The sequence below is a fragment of the Gymnoscopelus braueri genome, assembly GCF_963280865.1.
Source record: "Gymnoscopelus braueri genome assembly, chromosome: 22".
NCBI classification, from domain to species: Eukaryota; Metazoa; Chordata; class Actinopteri; order Myctophiformes; family Myctophidae; genus Gymnoscopelus; species Gymnoscopelus braueri.
In genome coordinates this window covers 30,444,206-30,457,798 of record NC_137624.1, presented here as the reverse complement: position 1 = coordinate 30,457,798, position 13,593 = coordinate 30,444,206, and the positions used below count along the sequence as shown (strand labels likewise).

The window sequence follows — 13,593 nt, the reverse complement described above, 5'->3', positions numbered from 1 at the left end:
TATTTTGTGCCAGGGACCCCCCTGTCCCCCAGAAGCAAAGATTTGAGTTAAAAATGTTGTTTCCAAAAAATATATGTATTCAACACAAAAGATTTTTTTTTAAATAGCAGATCTACAAGCTTGTAGCGCGGCACTCAGTGCCGCCCTATGAGCTTGTATATCTGCTATTTTTTAATAGCCAAAGAAATCTTAAAATGACACAGATGCGTCCCCGGTCTTACGGTCGGATGACAACTAAGACATGATACTGAGGCATGGTTACTTCCTGTAGGACCTGATGGCTGCGGCCACTGGAATGAACATCGGGGCGATCAGTGACCCTCAGCAGAGAGGCCGCTTGAGCTCCAGTCTGAAAGCTGGACTACAGGGGACACCGCACAAAGACTACAAGGACCAGACTACTTCTACCTTCCTGGTCACTCAGAACCTGGTGGCTCTGCTTACAGAAAAGGTCACCCCGTACCGCTACACCCCAGACAGGGCTGAACAACACGAGGCCAAGGGTAAGAGGCAACTTCATGAAAGGCACTTGATTGATCCGTTTTCATACTGTTATCAAGAGGTTGTTCAAACGTGAAGTTTCAGAATAGGGCTGAAACTATCGATTATTTTATTAGCGATTATTCCATTTATTACTTTTTCAATTAATTGAATAATCAAGAAACGCAGTTTTTTTCCCCAAATTAATTTGTAATATAACAACAAATCAACACAAAAAAAATAATAGTTTTAAAATTTTTATTGACTTAATTGACTAATCTGATTAACCACTTTTGCCCTATTTTTTTTACTTTGTTGTAGAACGGTGTCACACAAAAATTGCGTGTAGATTACTTAGTTTGAAATCAGTTAGTTTGATTAGCTGTAACCCCCATTACAAAATTAGATATTGTGTTAAACTGTAAATGAGTTATAATAGTTTTGAAATATTTGTTTGTTTGTATCTAGTTTTTCAGTGTGGTGTTTCATTTCAGCTTAGTTTAGTTAGTTTCATGAGTGCATAAGTAGTTTTTGTTTTAGGAATTGACTGGTGTTTTGTTTTTATTTAGTCTTAGTTTTCATTTATTCAAATATTTACGAGGAAAGCCTTGATTTATAGAAGCTGAAAGGGGTAGGATGAAAGAATGCCTGACATCAGATATTGTTTCCCTTTTTACTTTTAGTTCACTATAAGAACCCTGAGAACAAAAACGATTGGCTATATGACTGCTGGAAGTAACCACATGAACTACCTGTAGCCATACTGTATAACCCAGTGGTTCTCAAAGTGGGGTCCGGGGACCCCCAGCAGTCCTTGAGGGAGTTCTAGGGGGTCCCCAGCTAAATGATAGATAGTTAGGAACCAAATGGACCCTTATAGGTCTGTATGTATTTGTATACCCTCTAAGTTAAATTAACATTGATTTTACAATATAAATTGGGGTCCCAGAGATAGAAATGCCGTTAAATGGGGGTCCGTAGCCTAATGCATGTCAAACTGGGGGTCCTTGACATAAAAAAGTTTGAGAACCACTGGTATAACCCTCTGGTTGTGTTTCCATAGATTCAGGTAGCTGTGGGATGCCTCCTCCTCCCCCGTCGCCCATAGGAGCCAGAGTGGGTCCCCTGGAACTGGCCAATGCGCTGGCAGCGTGCTCGCTCTCTGCCCGGCTGACCAGTAAGCACCGTCAGTGGGCAGCCCAGCAGCTGGTGCAGGCCCTGGCCGCCTCGGAAAGAGACAACCCTTCTCGGCCGCAGACCTACAGCGACGTAGCGGGAGACCTGCGGAAGTGTCCTCTGAAGAAACTGGAGGGACACCATGGCAGGGTGAGGGGTTGTTTTGAGAATTTTCGAGAAGTCGTCAGTTCGAGTTCAACACTCCAGAATCATGGAGCAACATACCACTTGTTAATCCATTAAGGCCGGGAAAGCATCTGTGTCATTTTAGGATTTCTTTGGCTATTCAAAAATAGCAGATATACAAGCTCATAGCGCTATGAGTTTGTAGATCTGCTATTTAAAAAAAAAATATTGACAATTTGTGCAAATCTTTGAATATATATATATTTTTTTCTTCGTAATTTTGTTTTTATTATGATCATCGTGTGTACAGACAGTTTTATCTTATATGTATACGTATATAAATGCACATTCTCTTGTCCATATAACCATACATTTTTCAAATGTTAATTTTTCATTGATGACCATCATTTTAACATTTTTTGAGAACATTTTTAACTCCAATATTTGCTTTTGGGGGTCCCTGGAACAAAATATTTTGGGGTCCTTGACATGGAAAAAGTTGGAGCACCACTGATATAGCAACATGCTGTTAGGATTTAGAAAACATTTTTAGATATGTATTTGTATTTTAGATTGATTTGTTTTTGTTTAGGTGACGAGCTGTTCCTGGAACGATGAGCAGAACTTACTGGCTGCATGGTCTCAAGACAAGATGGTGCAACTGTGGCACATCAGCCAGACAACTACAGAACTGCAGACCATGTTCTCCTGCACAAGGTTACCATCTGCTTGATTCCGTTTGGGGCTGCATGATACGATATATCGTTTTTTTTTGTGGCCGATTCTACAAATGCCTTCTAAATCAGTAGTTCTCACACTTTCAAGATCTTTCAAAAATGTTCAAAAATAGCAGATGTACAAGCTCGCAGCGTGGTACGAAGTGACGCGCTGTGAGCTTGTACAGTATATCTGCTTTTTTTTAAATAGCCAACACAAAGATTTCCCGGTTTTAATATTCCAGTTAATATTGTAATTACAGTTTAAACTGCAGTAAAGCGTACATATTTGAATTTTAACACAGAACACCCAATCTGGGAACCCATTCCGTTGAAAACAATTATAATAATTTTAAAAATCTGTTTTGAGAGATTATAACACACCTTACAACATATTTTGATAATTATCGGGATAATGTCTTGAATCACAATTATTTTGGCCAGGATAATCGTGACATTACATTTTCATGTTGACCCATGCCTCCCAGTAATTGAACATTTATAACTCTCCAGCAGACATGTGCCTGTTAATTAGTGTTCTAAGGAGAATACTGCCAACCAATATCCAATGTTGTGCAGTTTAGATGTTGCACATTAATTACAATAGTAATACTTTTCTACCTTCTCTTTTCAGCCAAACAGAAAAAGTAAGTGCTGAGAAGACACCTGGAGCTCATGTCATGTCCACCATGTTCTGGAGTTCTGGAGGAACCCTGTTTGCTGCTCACCAGAACAAGCTTCTCAACATCTGGGCCATCAATGGTCAGTCAGTGCTTTGATATTATCATCCAATATGCGTGGAAGATGGAAGATTATTTTCTCTTTTTTGAGGTTAGGTAATTAGTGTTGCATGTTCAGGTCAGGAACTCAGGATACCAATTTCATCCAATCAGGAGAGAGAACTCATACAGGACACAGCATAAACAAGTGAAATGAGCAGACAACATTGGAACTGAAATACATAATTGAAGCTGATAAATGAGTTCTCTCTCCTGATTGGGTGACATTTGTAACCCACCTGAAAATGCATTTTCTGTTTAGGGTTAGGAGGTAAAGAGCTGGATACAGCTGTTACTGAACAAACAACTCTATAGCAATGATTACTATCAGACTATAGAGCTTTAACTTAAAGGCATACTAGGTAACGTTTTCAACAAAACTAAAGTTAAATTGTATATCTTTTGTGAGTGGCAAAAGTTTCACAACACCCACTCCATGAATTTCACCCCCGGAAGCCTTTTATTTATATATTTTCTATTGAACGTGGACTGGGGGGACTTTCCCGGGGAAATGACGTCATCTGGCCGGAAAACGGAGGTGGAAATGCACTGGTTTCCTGTTTGGCCAGGAACTACCGCAACGGTTTCCTGTTTGGCCAGGAACTATTGCGTTAATAACAAAAAGGAACCTCACGCTGATTTTAAGAGAATGTAGGATTAGAAGATCGAAAAAGAACAGAAAAAGAAAGCACAGCTCATGGTAACTAATGCTCCTCTGGCTAAGAGAAACGATCCGTAGATAGTATAAAACAATTAAAAGATCGCTTTTTGAAACGCTTCCGGCTTCCGGTGAAAACGAATGGAATTCTGGGTAATCGAGGACTAAGGAAATTGTATGCAGTGACGGTAGTGACCAGCAGAGGTTGCTAAAAATCGTTAGTTGTGAATTTGCATTGTACAACTTTAACTCACCGAGTGTCAGAATTATTTCTGGATATGTTGTCCGAGTGCCAGAGATTTTTTCAAAGTAAAAAGAAAGTGCTTAGGAAGCGAGATACAGCCTTTTTCAGTTATAAGTTAAGCAAGGAGTGGATGGAGCTGCAAATCTTCAGATAATGATATCTTGTGTTCTGAACTTTTTTTTTACTTTGTCTATTTCTTTTCAAAAACACGTCAAACACGTCATTGGCACGTTGCACCATTGCGGTAAAACACGTGAAACACGTCAATGGCACTCGATGAGTTGCATGCATGCCCCGGGCCGCTGGTGTAGCGGTCCGGGCACCTAGGCTCAATGTAGCCTGACAGCGCGTCGCGGGTTCGAGTCCCGATCCCGACGGCCTTTGCTTGCTTGTCACTCCCCATCTCTCTCTCCCATTTTCCTGTCAACTTACTGTACTATCAATTAAGGCATAAAAAGCCAAAATAAAATCACTTATGGTACCTTTAAAGCAGGGATAGGAACAAAAAAGAAGAAGTCACGCTTCTGTGTTTTTTTCTTCAGGGTCTCACCATCATTTGGAGGCCCACAGGTCACGGATCACGGCGCTGTGTTGGACCCAGGTCTCCTTACCGTTCGTCACCGGCCAGACAGGAGCCTGCAAGAGCAGCTCTGCTGAGAACCTGTTGGTGGGAAGGCTGGACGGCTCCCTCTGCTGGCTGCAGGTGGTAGTGAATGAATACCTGCTGCAGGTGGAGGGCACCGAGCTCACCCACTGCTACAGGAAAGAAGGTGAGGTCAAGGTCATACAGAGATGAATGCGTTGCACGTGGATCACAGTTCGATTTCCTTCATTAATGCATTTGTTAGTTTTAAGGGTTAGGAACCAAATTAATCCTTACAGGTCTGTAAGTCTGATATGGGGCGGCCATAGCTGAGTGGTTAGTGAGCCTGCCTAGGGAGCCAGAGGCCCTGGTTGCCCCAGGTACGATTCCAGGCCACGCCAGCATATGTGTCGATGAAATGAAATTTGTCCCTGAGCAAGACACTTAACCCCTAATTGCTCACAGGCCCTCATTGGAAACAAGGCTGCAAGGACTTTCATGAACGTTCTGTTAAAAGGAATTATCCTTATCCTTAGTGTACAAACATTTTTACACTCTCAGACTCCGATTTACAGTGTAAATTGGAGTCTCAAAGATAAAATTATTTATCAAATGGGGGTCCGTCCTAATGAATATTAAAATGGGTGTCGTTTATAGATGGGGGGGAAAGGAAGGGAAGTTCGCACACTGTAGCTCCATGTAGAAAATGTATTATAGAGTTTTTAAACAACGTTTGTACCACTGTGGGTCTTCATCAGGTCTGATACATTACATGAAGTAATAGATGTAATAGATAGTGTATAGATGCCATAAATGACCGATGACTTGTACAGTAAAAAATACATTGTGTTATAACAATGTTTTTAATGGATGTAGAGTGATGATTTAATCTGGTTGAAGTTTGGCACCATCTCTGTACCGTACCTAACAGAATGTCTCTTCTCTTGACATCTCCCAGCTCCTCAGTGTTTAGCCTGGCACAGTAAAGACAAGCCGTTTGCAGTGGGCTACCCCAATGGAAAGATCCTCCTGGCCACGGCGGAGTCCTATGAGACCGAGCAGCCTGTGGTGCTGTCAGCTTTCCCTGTGAGTCCACAAAATGTTATATTTTGATTTTTTTTCATGAAAATAATTTAAAGACACATAATTTAAAGGCACAGCACAAATCCGCCACTAGAGAGCAGCACATGACAGCTTGATCAGGTCGTTGGGTCACTGTCACCCTTCTTGGGAGATTAGACAGGGAAAAACATGAAAACGGATTTGACGTAGTCCCAGATTGTCTGATCGGCCAAAATTACGATGTGATACACGATGGCGATGACTGATCGTCACCCAGACCATAGATTATAGAAGAGAACCTGTCCGTTTGTCTATTATACCGTGTGAAAAACCGTTTGTTTACCTATTTTGGACGAAAATGACCGGGGTAAAAAATCAAAAACCGGAAACGGAATCCAGGTCATGAAACCGGATGCAGATGTGGGTGAAGTAAGTGGAACTCGAAAATAACATTGAATATTAAGCAGCATAGCGCAATCAGAGATTAAACAATGAACGCGCGTCCAGCGCGTCGAACGCGTCGACGGCCAACTGGACAAAGTAGCACTTGACGCGTTATCGCGTCGTCCGCAGTCAAAGAGTTAAGCGAATATTCTGTTCGATCGCTTTTTTTATGAATCAATTACTTTATTCAAATTATTATAATAATAAATTAAATTGATTATTTTGATTAACTGTTGCATCCCTAATCCAATTGCCAGTGCTAATTTGCGTGTCAGAAATCGTTTTTTGGTTAAATTGTGGATTTTGGATATAGTAATATGAAATGCAACATTTCGTGATATAGTTAGAATAGAGAAAGAAAGAATGAAGATGGATGAAAATAGAAAATCTTAATACAGAAGGCAGAAACGTATGCATCATATGAACTGTAAGTGTATACGTGACTGATCATGTTAGTTCAGCAGCAGAGTGCAGACATTCTAAGGTTCTAAATTGACCCCAAGTCTGTAGCTCTGACAGTATACAAATCGAACCAAATGGACCCTAACGTTCCATTTCGTTCCATTTGTATACTGTCAGAGTTCAGGGGAGACCTTGAAATTTTAAGGTTTGAGAACCACTGGTATACAGTTCGTACATAAGTGATGGATTGTGTTGACAAGCTAAATGCTAAATGCCTAAACTGCAAACAAGACGACAACAGGGCTCAGCGCTTGTTCAACAGGCTTATGGTTGCCAGGTGCATGCTGTTCAAAAGCCTGGTGGAATGGCTTTTGATACTTGAGTATCGCTTGTCTGGTTGCGTGAACAGCTTGTTGCTGAGGTGACGAATGTCTCGATGATTCTCTTGTAAATTGGTTCACCTTGTTTTTATCGTCCATTGTTTTATCCAGTTTTCTGTTTTTAACGTCCTAGTTTACTGTCATTACGTTTAAATTTGTAAAAAAAATGCCATTTTGTACAGCACCTCGTAAATCTTTCCTTTCCCCATTTATTTTATTTGCACAGGAGAGCATGAGTTCCCTCAGGTGGGATCCCACAGGGCACCTACTGCTGTCGACGGGGCGTAGCGAGGTGGTGAAGATCTGGGGTCGCTCCGGAGGCTCCTGGACCACCATCCACTCCCTCTTCCACACCAGTATGGTCACCGTCGCTGACTGGTGCCCGGTCCCTGGTAGAGCTCAGAACCCCAGGCTCATGATGGCTGTGTGAGTATGCTCACACATACATATTGTATGCATACTGTGAAGACTGAACCAAACCAACACTCGGAGACAGTATGTTGAAAGCCTTAAATGGGCATTTATTTAGAATGATGGCACAGAGGTAATGGAGGAGAGCTCCAAAGGCAAATAAATAAGGTCAGATCAACCTGCGGTTGCCTAGCGACACTCCACAATACATATTGCACTCAGTGAATCTCTCTCATTTCCATGTTTTATTTTATTTGCCCGATGTTTATTTTCTGCTCCTCCAATTACCCTCGCCTGTGTTTGGTTTGACCTATATAATATATCTATGTATTATACATAGACCTGACCAATAGTCTAAAGTAAATTAACCACATAAGCTCTATCTATACAAATCCAACCCTTGATGCTGGGTGCCATGCAGGGAGGGCATTTCTCACTCTGGGAGGCATTTTTATAGTCTTTGGTATGACTCTGGCCAGGGATTGACCCCTGACCTAACATTATCAGAGCAGACACTCGCCACAAGGCCACTGAAACGGTGAAAGTGATTAACACTTTCATAATAAATGTATCCATACATATTCTCTCTCTTTCTCTCTCTCTCTCTCTCTCTCTGTTTCTCTCTCATTTGAACAGGGGCTGTCAGAATGGTGGGGTGCATGTGTGGACGCTGCCACAGGGAGGCACTAGTGTGTCATTACCCAAAATCCAGAGCAGATCCCCCTGTCAGGACAAGGGCAGTGGTGCCAAGGTCAGTCTGGTTCTGATTTTTGAGACTCCTCCCGACTGGCTTTAGATGTTTGAGAGGTGCTATACAGATTAAAGCTGCAATCCTGTACTGTCCTACCTGAGATTCGAAACCCAGGTGGTAGACAAACATCTACCGCTCCTCTAAGATGGAATCCCTGCTTGACCCTGGGGATATAATTGCACTTATGAGCTTCAGGTGGTACTACTGGTCAACCAGTAGGTGTCCTACTACCCGACACCAGGTCTCAATGGAACTAGTTGTAATCATACAGATTGGCTAATATAATGTTTTATTAATTAAAATAAGATTGCAGCTTTAAGTGCTTTTTTTAATAAGTACTATGATTATTATTATGATTATGTATTTTTTTCTAGTGGCTTTGGTATATATATAAAGAAATACTCTTATTACTATGATAATGGTTGTGTTTTTGTGTTCACCTGTACCAAAGTGGTTTTGGTACAGGTGAATATCATTTCATAATACAATACTCAAATAGATTTCACTTCTCACTAAACTACACAATCGTGCTTTATTTGTGTGTGTTGTCTTGCGTAGTGTGACAGCGCTGTGTGTGCGTTCACACTGAACGGCCACATCACGGCGGTGAGGACCCTGTCGTTCTGCCCCAGCGGGCTGGCTCTTGCATCTGGAGGAATCGGGGGTCTTCTGAACATCTGGTCTCTAAAGGTAACTTTTCATCAATTGAAAATAATTTGAACATTTTCAACATTAAGTATTTCATAGATAAAATGAAAAAATCTAATAATTTCCATAATAAAGAAATTAAGTTTAAGACGTAGTGACAATAGCAGATCTACAAGCTCCCATCGTGGCGCGAAGCGACACGTTGTGAGCTTGTAGATCTGCTATTTTCACTAGTTTGGGTCCCGGGAAAACGTCTTTTTGGGTCTTGAGCTTTTGGAATTTTGTCTAAATTCTCATCCAGTGTAAACATCTCTTCGAATGTGACATGCTTTATAGAAATGTGTGACAGAATGCCTAGAATATGTGATTCTCAGCCTTTTTAATTTCAAGGACCCCCAGGTTGACCTCCACCCAGCCCCGTACCCAGGATTGGGGTGCCTTGTCTGGGTAGAGGCGAATGGCGTGTTGCCTGGTTCTTTTTGAAAATGTGTCTAAGTACAAAGTACCACCAGGTCCCTGGGAGGGGGTCCCCTCCACCCAGCCCCGTACACAGGATCGGGGTGCCTTGGGCTGGGTAGAGGGGCGTTGTGAGGCCCCTGCCCTGGTTCTTTTGAAAAAACATGATCAGACGCCATCTCGTCCAACATAATCTGACGCCTCCTCGTCCTCCGGAGGGGGTCCCCTCCACCCAGCCCCGTACCCAGGATTGGGGTGCCTTGTCTGGGTAGAGGCGGGCGGCGTGAGGCCCCTGCCCTGGTTCTTTTTGAAAAATAAAAAAATCGTGCTACGTGTCCAGGGCCCTCCAGGAGCACGGCCTCTGCCTTCCTGCCTCAAGGAATTTTCCCGCAGGTGCGTGGAGGGCCGACTGGGGGGTCCCCTCCACCCAGCCCCGTACCCAGGATCGGGATGCCTTGGGCTGGGTAGAGGGGCGGCATGAGGCCCCTGCCCTGGTTCTTTTTTGAAAAATAAAAAATTGCAGGTGCGTGGAGGGCCAACTGGGGGGTCCCCTCCACCGAACCCCACATTGAGAACCTCTGCTTGTACACAGTCAAAAGGATACATAACAACCTATGGGTCTGTAACTCAGAGAGTTCAAATAGCACTGAGGAGTTTACAGTGCAGATTGGGGTCCCAGAGAAATGTTATCAAATAGGGTTATCTAATGCAGTGGGTCTCGAACTTTTTCAAGTCAAGGACCCCCAAATGTATTTGGCCGCGGACCCCCATCTGAAAATGTTTTGTTCCAGGGACCCCCAGAAGAGAAGATTTGTGTTAAATACATTCCAAATTGTTAACCAATCCTTCCTCTTTCTGCTTCTTCTAGGATGGTTCGGTCTTACAAACAGTGACAGGATTGGGTTCATTAGTCAATATTACCTGGATACCGAATGTGGGAGTGGTCGTATGTTCGGGAAGGTCAAAGGTACATTTCTTTTTCTGTATAACTAAAGCTGCATCAGAGCTTAGAGTTGCTGAAATATTAAAGCTTGCAATCCAGAACTTTATTTAATGAATAAAACACGATTTCAACCAATCTGTATGTTAATACAATAGAACTAGTACATCTGCAGTGGTTGGAGGTGGTCTCCCTACTTTTCCACTGAGACAAATAGAGCCTGGTGTTGGGTAGGACACCTACTTGTAGACAAGTAGTACTGCCTGAAGCTCATAAGTGCAACATTTCCCCACTTGCCAAGCAGGAAATCCCGGGTAGGACATAACAGTTATGGATTTCAGCTTCAACCTAGATAAACGTCTTGTATAAATCTCCAGAAGAATTACAAAACTATTCTTTGACATTCTTTGACAAAGCCGAGCTTGAATTATGTTCATATGTATTGTAATCTGATATACTTCTAGCCTAGTTTATACTGTAATAATAAGACAATCTATGGCTCATGACTCAAAGCTCTGGGGCATTTATAGTCAACCAATCAAAGCAGTGGGACGTTAATGACGCCGTGTCGGCCTGCTAGACATTCCAGGAGGTACAGCATGAGCCAAGTGTTCTCCCAGCCTGTGAGACGGTTCCAAATTATGTCCATGAGTCACAACATCTGACTCACAGGGATTGTCTTACACTGCATTACATTAGGCCGTGATGTTGTACAGTGTCTGTAGATTTGATGCAATCATTGTTTTGTCATCGTTTCTTTCTTCCCCCAGGATGTTCTGTTGATCTGCTGCAGCCCAGACTGGATCAGTCAGAACCACGTTCTGGCCTCTTGTCGCACGGTCCTCAGGACCCAGGGGATTCTGGGTCTGAACCGAGCCCCTTGCTTGGCCGTCCTACTGGAGAGGCTGCCTTTACTACTGCAGGAACAGTACAGCTATGAACGAGTTAGTACTCACACCATAATAACCACTTAAACTCTATACTTCGGTCCGGTAGTATTTCCCTCTACACCAAATCTCTTTGCCGTAAATAGCTAATCTACAAGCTGTGAGCTTGTAGATCGGCTATTTTCGCCCCACAATAGGGTTCAAGATTCAAGGTTCAAGGTTCAAGTTTATTAATGTCCCAGAAGGGCAATTGGGTTTACAGCCAGAGTAGTGGTTTAAAACATACAGACAGTACAGGACAACAGCAGACATGAAACACCATAGCATAAAAACATAGGTCTGGGCGCATCTAGTGCAAGAAATAAAAAAGGAATTATAAAGTGCCGGCATAAAGTGCTTGTTTCATCATCATCACCGTCATCATCACAGTAAAGTGCTAGAGATAAAGAGATAAAGTGCTTGTTTCATCATCATCATTATCATCATCATCATCATCACAAGAGGGCCGTTACGATTCATGTGGTTGAGGTGTTTGTGGTGTGTGTTGTTCACCTGCTTTTGAACATGCACTGCAACCTTGAAGTATCTTGACAATGGTATGTGAGAAGGTAAATATCAGACTAGGTAGAACCTGACATGCAACTGACTCGACACAGCTAGCTCCCTAGAACTAAGACTTAAAGCCTCAAACATACTCCGTGCAAGTACGCAAACGCACGCAGACATTTCAAGCTTTGCAAGATCGATGTTGCATTGTGGAAAGTGTCGCCTGAAAATCAAAACGCTATGTAAGCGTCACGTACGTTGCAGTGAGCTGTCTTCTCTGATTTGCTTCTGCTTTATCTTTCCTAGTATAGCAGGCTGTAGTTTCAACTCTGTGTGGGGTTATTACCTCAACCAGTTCATAAGAGTGCATGTATAGTATGTTCACCAGAGATGTGCATTTGTGGCAGCTGGGCATTGTGTGGGATGTGTTTCAAGCTTGAGAAGACAGCATGTCAAATAATTCAATTCCTATGCGTAACCCATTAACTCATTCACTGCCACAATTATTGCTGGCCGCGTTTGCCCACTGCCAGAGATTTTTCATCTGAAAAAAAAAGTACTCAGGAGCCGAGATACAGAATTTTTAAGTTTTAAGTTAACAAGGAAGTGGATGGGAGTCTAGATCTTTAAACAATCATATCTCCTTGGTCTTTGGGTCAAATTTGAAACAAAAACTAATGTGGCAGGATTGGTAAACGGGAAAAATTACGTTTTTTACGTCAGTGGCAGTGAATGAGTTAAGACCAGGGACGTATCTGTCATTTTAAGATGTCTTTGGCTATTCCAAAAATAGCAGATATACAAGCTCATAGCATGCCGCGCTATAAGCTTGTAGATCTGATAATGTTTTTGAAAAATCTTGAATATTCGTGCAAATCTTTAAATATATATTCTACCGTTTTTATTGAAAAAACCTATGTTGCTATATCTGTGGTGCTCCAACTTTTTCATGTCAAGGACCCCCAAAATGATATGTATTTGGCCACGGACCCCCATCTAAAAATATGTTGTTCCAGGGACCCCATCCCCCCATCGGAGTTCAAAATGTTTTTTCAAAAATTTTAAATAGACAAAGAAATCTAAAATGACACAGATGCGTTCCCACCCAGTCTTAAAGGGATAATTCAGATTTCATTTCCCACATATATACTGTTCTGTGGGAGGAAATGTATACAAAAGATCATCCTCATGTCACCCTGACACTGTGGGAAGAGCTAATGCATGCCTCTACCCAGACACCACCCCGTGCACATCCAGAGTATTTACAGTTAACACGTCTGGCACGGAGAGTCTCCATGTGTGCTACATGCATGCAGTGGTGGAAAAAAGTACTCAAATGTTTTACTTAAGTAAAAGTATCAATACTACTCTGTTACAAGTAAAAGTCCCGAATTCAAAATTTACTTCAGTAAAAGTACAAAAGTATTGGTATCAAAATGTACTTAAAGTACCAAAAGTAAAAGTACTAAAATGTTTGAAAATAGCAGATCTACAAGCTCACAACGCGTAGCATCGCGGCGCGTTGTGAGCTTGTAGATCGGCTATTTTCAAATAGCCTAGGTATTAAATAGGGCTAAAGTGGTTAATGTATGTTCTCCAGTAAAGTAAAAGTACCTAAAAATTGTACTTGAGTACAGTACTTCAGTAAATGTACTTAGTTACTACCACTGCATGCATGAAAGGTCATCTCCAGACCGTGTCCTGATCTGATTATCTGGACATTGTCTGGATGTGATAACATCACTAAAACAAAGCAAAGATGGGAAAGTATTTAGAGTAGAGTTTGTTTGAGATGTTTGTCTATTATGTGGACAATGGAGAACAATATATAATGACACCAATGACATATGAGAGGCATATTTAGTAACTCTAACTGCCTGCAAGGTCAATGTACGGTAATAACC

At 42.0% G+C, this 13,593-nt stretch overlaps 1 protein-coding gene across 2 annotated transcripts in view; it reads left to right on the top strand.

The window, feature by feature from the left end:
- The window catches only part of LOC308077766 (putative E3 ubiquitin-protein ligase HERC1), a 90,569-nt gene that overhangs the window by 53,181 nt on the left and 23,795 nt on the right, over positions 1-13,593 (top strand). For both annotated transcript variants that reach the window (XM_080418679.1, XM_080418678.1), the window contains exons 53-63: positions 272-503; positions 1,544-1,806; positions 2,375-2,499; positions 3,133-3,260; positions 4,722-4,949; positions 5,721-5,848; positions 7,277-7,476; positions 8,098-8,212; positions 8,771-8,902; positions 10,185-10,283; positions 11,027-11,200. In XM_080418679.1, the coding sequence (XP_080274805.1) occupies positions 272-503; positions 1,544-1,806; positions 2,375-2,499; positions 3,133-3,260; positions 4,722-4,949; positions 5,721-5,848; positions 7,277-7,476; positions 8,098-8,212; positions 8,771-8,902; positions 10,185-10,283; positions 11,027-11,200 (1,824 nt within the window). The remainder of the gene's footprint in view (positions 1-271; positions 504-1,543; positions 1,807-2,374; positions 2,500-3,132; positions 3,261-4,721; positions 4,950-5,720; positions 5,849-7,276; positions 7,477-8,097; positions 8,213-8,770; positions 8,903-10,184; positions 10,284-11,026; positions 11,201-13,593) is intronic.